This window comes from Emiliania huxleyi (assembly GCF_000372725.1).
Source record: "Emiliania huxleyi CCMP1516 unplaced genomic scaffold EMIHUscaffold_702, whole genome shotgun sequence".
Taxonomy (NCBI): domain Eukaryota; phylum Haptophyta; order Isochrysidales; family Noelaerhabdaceae; genus Emiliania; species Emiliania huxleyi.
The window spans coordinates 19,632-21,830 of NW_005196740.1; the positions used below are offsets into that span (position 1 = coordinate 19,632).

The following is a 2,199-nucleotide window of genomic DNA, read 5'->3' on the forward strand; positions in this document are numbered from 1 at the left end:
TAGGGACGGCGGCACCGCGGGAGGACGCGCCGCTCTCTAGCGACTCAGCCGCGCCCGCCTCCAGCGGGCTCGCGACGCCGGGCGCGCCTAGGCGAGCCAGGAGAGAGACAGGTGCACACCTCCACATGGGCATGTGGAGGTGTGCACCTGCCTCTCTCCTGGCTCGCCTAGGCGCGCCCGGCGTCGCGAGCCCGCTGGAGGCGGGCGCGGCTGAGTCGCTAGAGAGCGGCGCGTCCTCCCGCGGTGCCGCCGTCCCTAGATGCCGCGCACCCGCCCAGAGAGCGTGCGGTCTTCTGCACTCGCGAGCTACCCGCCCTCGGCCCCCGCGAGACGGCGTGCAGCGTTTGCACGATGCCCTGCGCACGCCCTCAGGCCGGTCTTCTTTGCTGTGCGTCTCTAGGCGGCGCCTCGCCCTCGCACGGCGCCTCGCCCTCGCAGAGCAGGCGGGCCCGCACGCGGCTGTCGGCGAGGCGCCTCTTCGGCGCGGACACGGCGCGGCTGCCGTCCATCCCCGGCTCCGACTCCGCCATCCCCGCGCCCGAGAAGATCGACGCCGCCGAGAAAGCGAGCGCGGGGGCGGCGGGGGCGGAGGTGGCAGTGCCGGCTACTCTTGGCGAGGCGGTCGCCGAGTTGCGGAGGTGAGCTCGCCTCGTGGCCGCTTGCCGGAGTATGCCGAGTGCATCGTCGGGAGACACGAAGCTCGTATGCACACTTGCGCGAGAGGAACTGCACCACTTTTTATTGTACATTGTAGGGGTTTGTAGCATGGCTCAGCGTGTATTGCAATAGGAATCCTATAGGACGCGGCCTTTAGTTCCTAGCAGAGTAGGATTCGTCTACCTACGTCTCAAAAAACAACTGTTTGTGCCCCGTTTGTGCCGCGTCCCGTGCCCCCGAGTTCATTTAATAAAAAACAACTGTGAGGCCTCCCCTCGCCCCGGAAACATCCCGGACCCAAGACGCACAAGCTCAAACAGTCTTCTTACACGAGTTGACAAGTAGGTAGGTAGACGAAAGGCACAAAATAAAGGCCTACCCCCCCCGGGACACGCTGCCTTTGCTGAAGGCGTGCTCATGCGTACCGTGCCGCAATCGAGCAGCCGAAGTGCAAACGCATTGAACACCCCTTCATCATGCTGTCCCAGTTTGCTCTCGCGGTGCCGACCCAGCACACGCCGCAGCACGCAAGTTCCTTACCGTCCCTGACGCCCCTCCCCGTCCGTCGCTACAGGCGTCGGGTGCTTTCCCCGTCACCTACACTAACTGCGGCGTCGAGAAGACACTTCAGACGACCCCGGAGAAGGTCGTGACCATGAACCAGGGCTCGCTCGAGTTCATGCTCTCCATGGGCCTCCAGGACCGCATCGTCGGCACACGCGGCGTCACCTCCGTCCTCGACCCGATCTGGCCCAAGTACAAAGACGCGTACAACAGCGTCCCGGTCATGAGCGGCGCGGATGGGAAATCGTACCCGAGCGACGCGGAGGTCACGGCACGCCGCAGTTGTTGCACGCCTCGTACCCAACGACGTAATGCTCGTTCTCGCTCCAGGTGCTCGCCGCGAACGCGGACTACATCTTTGCGGACTGGAGCAGCGCCTTCTCCGAGTACGCGTGGAACAACGACACGTTGCGGCAGTGGGCGTCTGTGGGCGAATGCGGCGGTGAGAACTCGGACTTCTGGCCCGCCGGCGAGAACAAGACGTACATCGACAAGGGCAAGGCTCCCGGCTACGAGCGCAAGGACGAGATCGAGAGCTGGTGCCGCCCCAGCTGCACGACAAAGGCATCGGCACCTTCCTCTCGGCCGTCTCGTGCGAGGACAAGACCCTGCGGGCGCCGCCGATTCCAGACACCCTGTACGACACAATCAAGACCATGGGCGAGATTTTCAACGTGCCGACCGTGGCCAGCCAGCTCGTCAAGGAGATCGAGGCGGACTTCGTCATCGCCCAACAGACGCTGCAGAAGGCCGCCGGCCACTCTCTCACCGCGGTCTGGCTGGACTGCATCTCCTGCTGCGATCAGGAGCCGGAGCTGTCGGTCTTCGTCGGCTCTGGCGGGGGCGCGCCCCAGATGATCATGAAGGAGGCAGGCTTCACCAACCTCTTCAAAGACCGCGAGAACTCCTGGGCGTGCGTCACTGTGGCGGACATCATCAAAGCCGAGCCGGACGTGATGATCGTCGTCGAGGCCGGCT

The 2,199-nt window shown here is 64.8% G+C and overlaps 2 protein-coding genes across 2 annotated transcripts in view; both read left to right on the top strand.

Annotated features, from left to right (window-relative positions):
- Nucleotides 1-91, top strand: part of EMIHUDRAFT_248763 (hypothetical protein) — a gene marked incomplete at both ends in the record, with an annotated part of 1,448 nt that extends 1,357 nt beyond the window's left edge. The window contains one exon of the mRNA XM_005761541.1: nt 65-91. Coding sequence (XP_005761598.1) covers nt 65-91 — 27 coding nt within the window. The remainder of the gene's footprint in view (nt 1-64) is intronic.
- Nucleotides 92-1,133: 1,042 nt separating this feature from the next.
- EMIHUDRAFT_248764 (hypothetical protein) lies at nt 1,134-2,186 on the top strand (the record flags this gene model as incomplete). Its single annotated transcript, XM_005761542.1, has 4 exons — nt 1,134-1,157; nt 1,232-1,486; nt 1,552-1,663; nt 1,744-2,186. Coding segments are annotated over 4 exons (834 nt in total), but the record flags the coding sequence as incomplete, so codon positions are not given.
- Between the last annotated feature and the right edge of the window lie 13 nt (nt 2,187-2,199).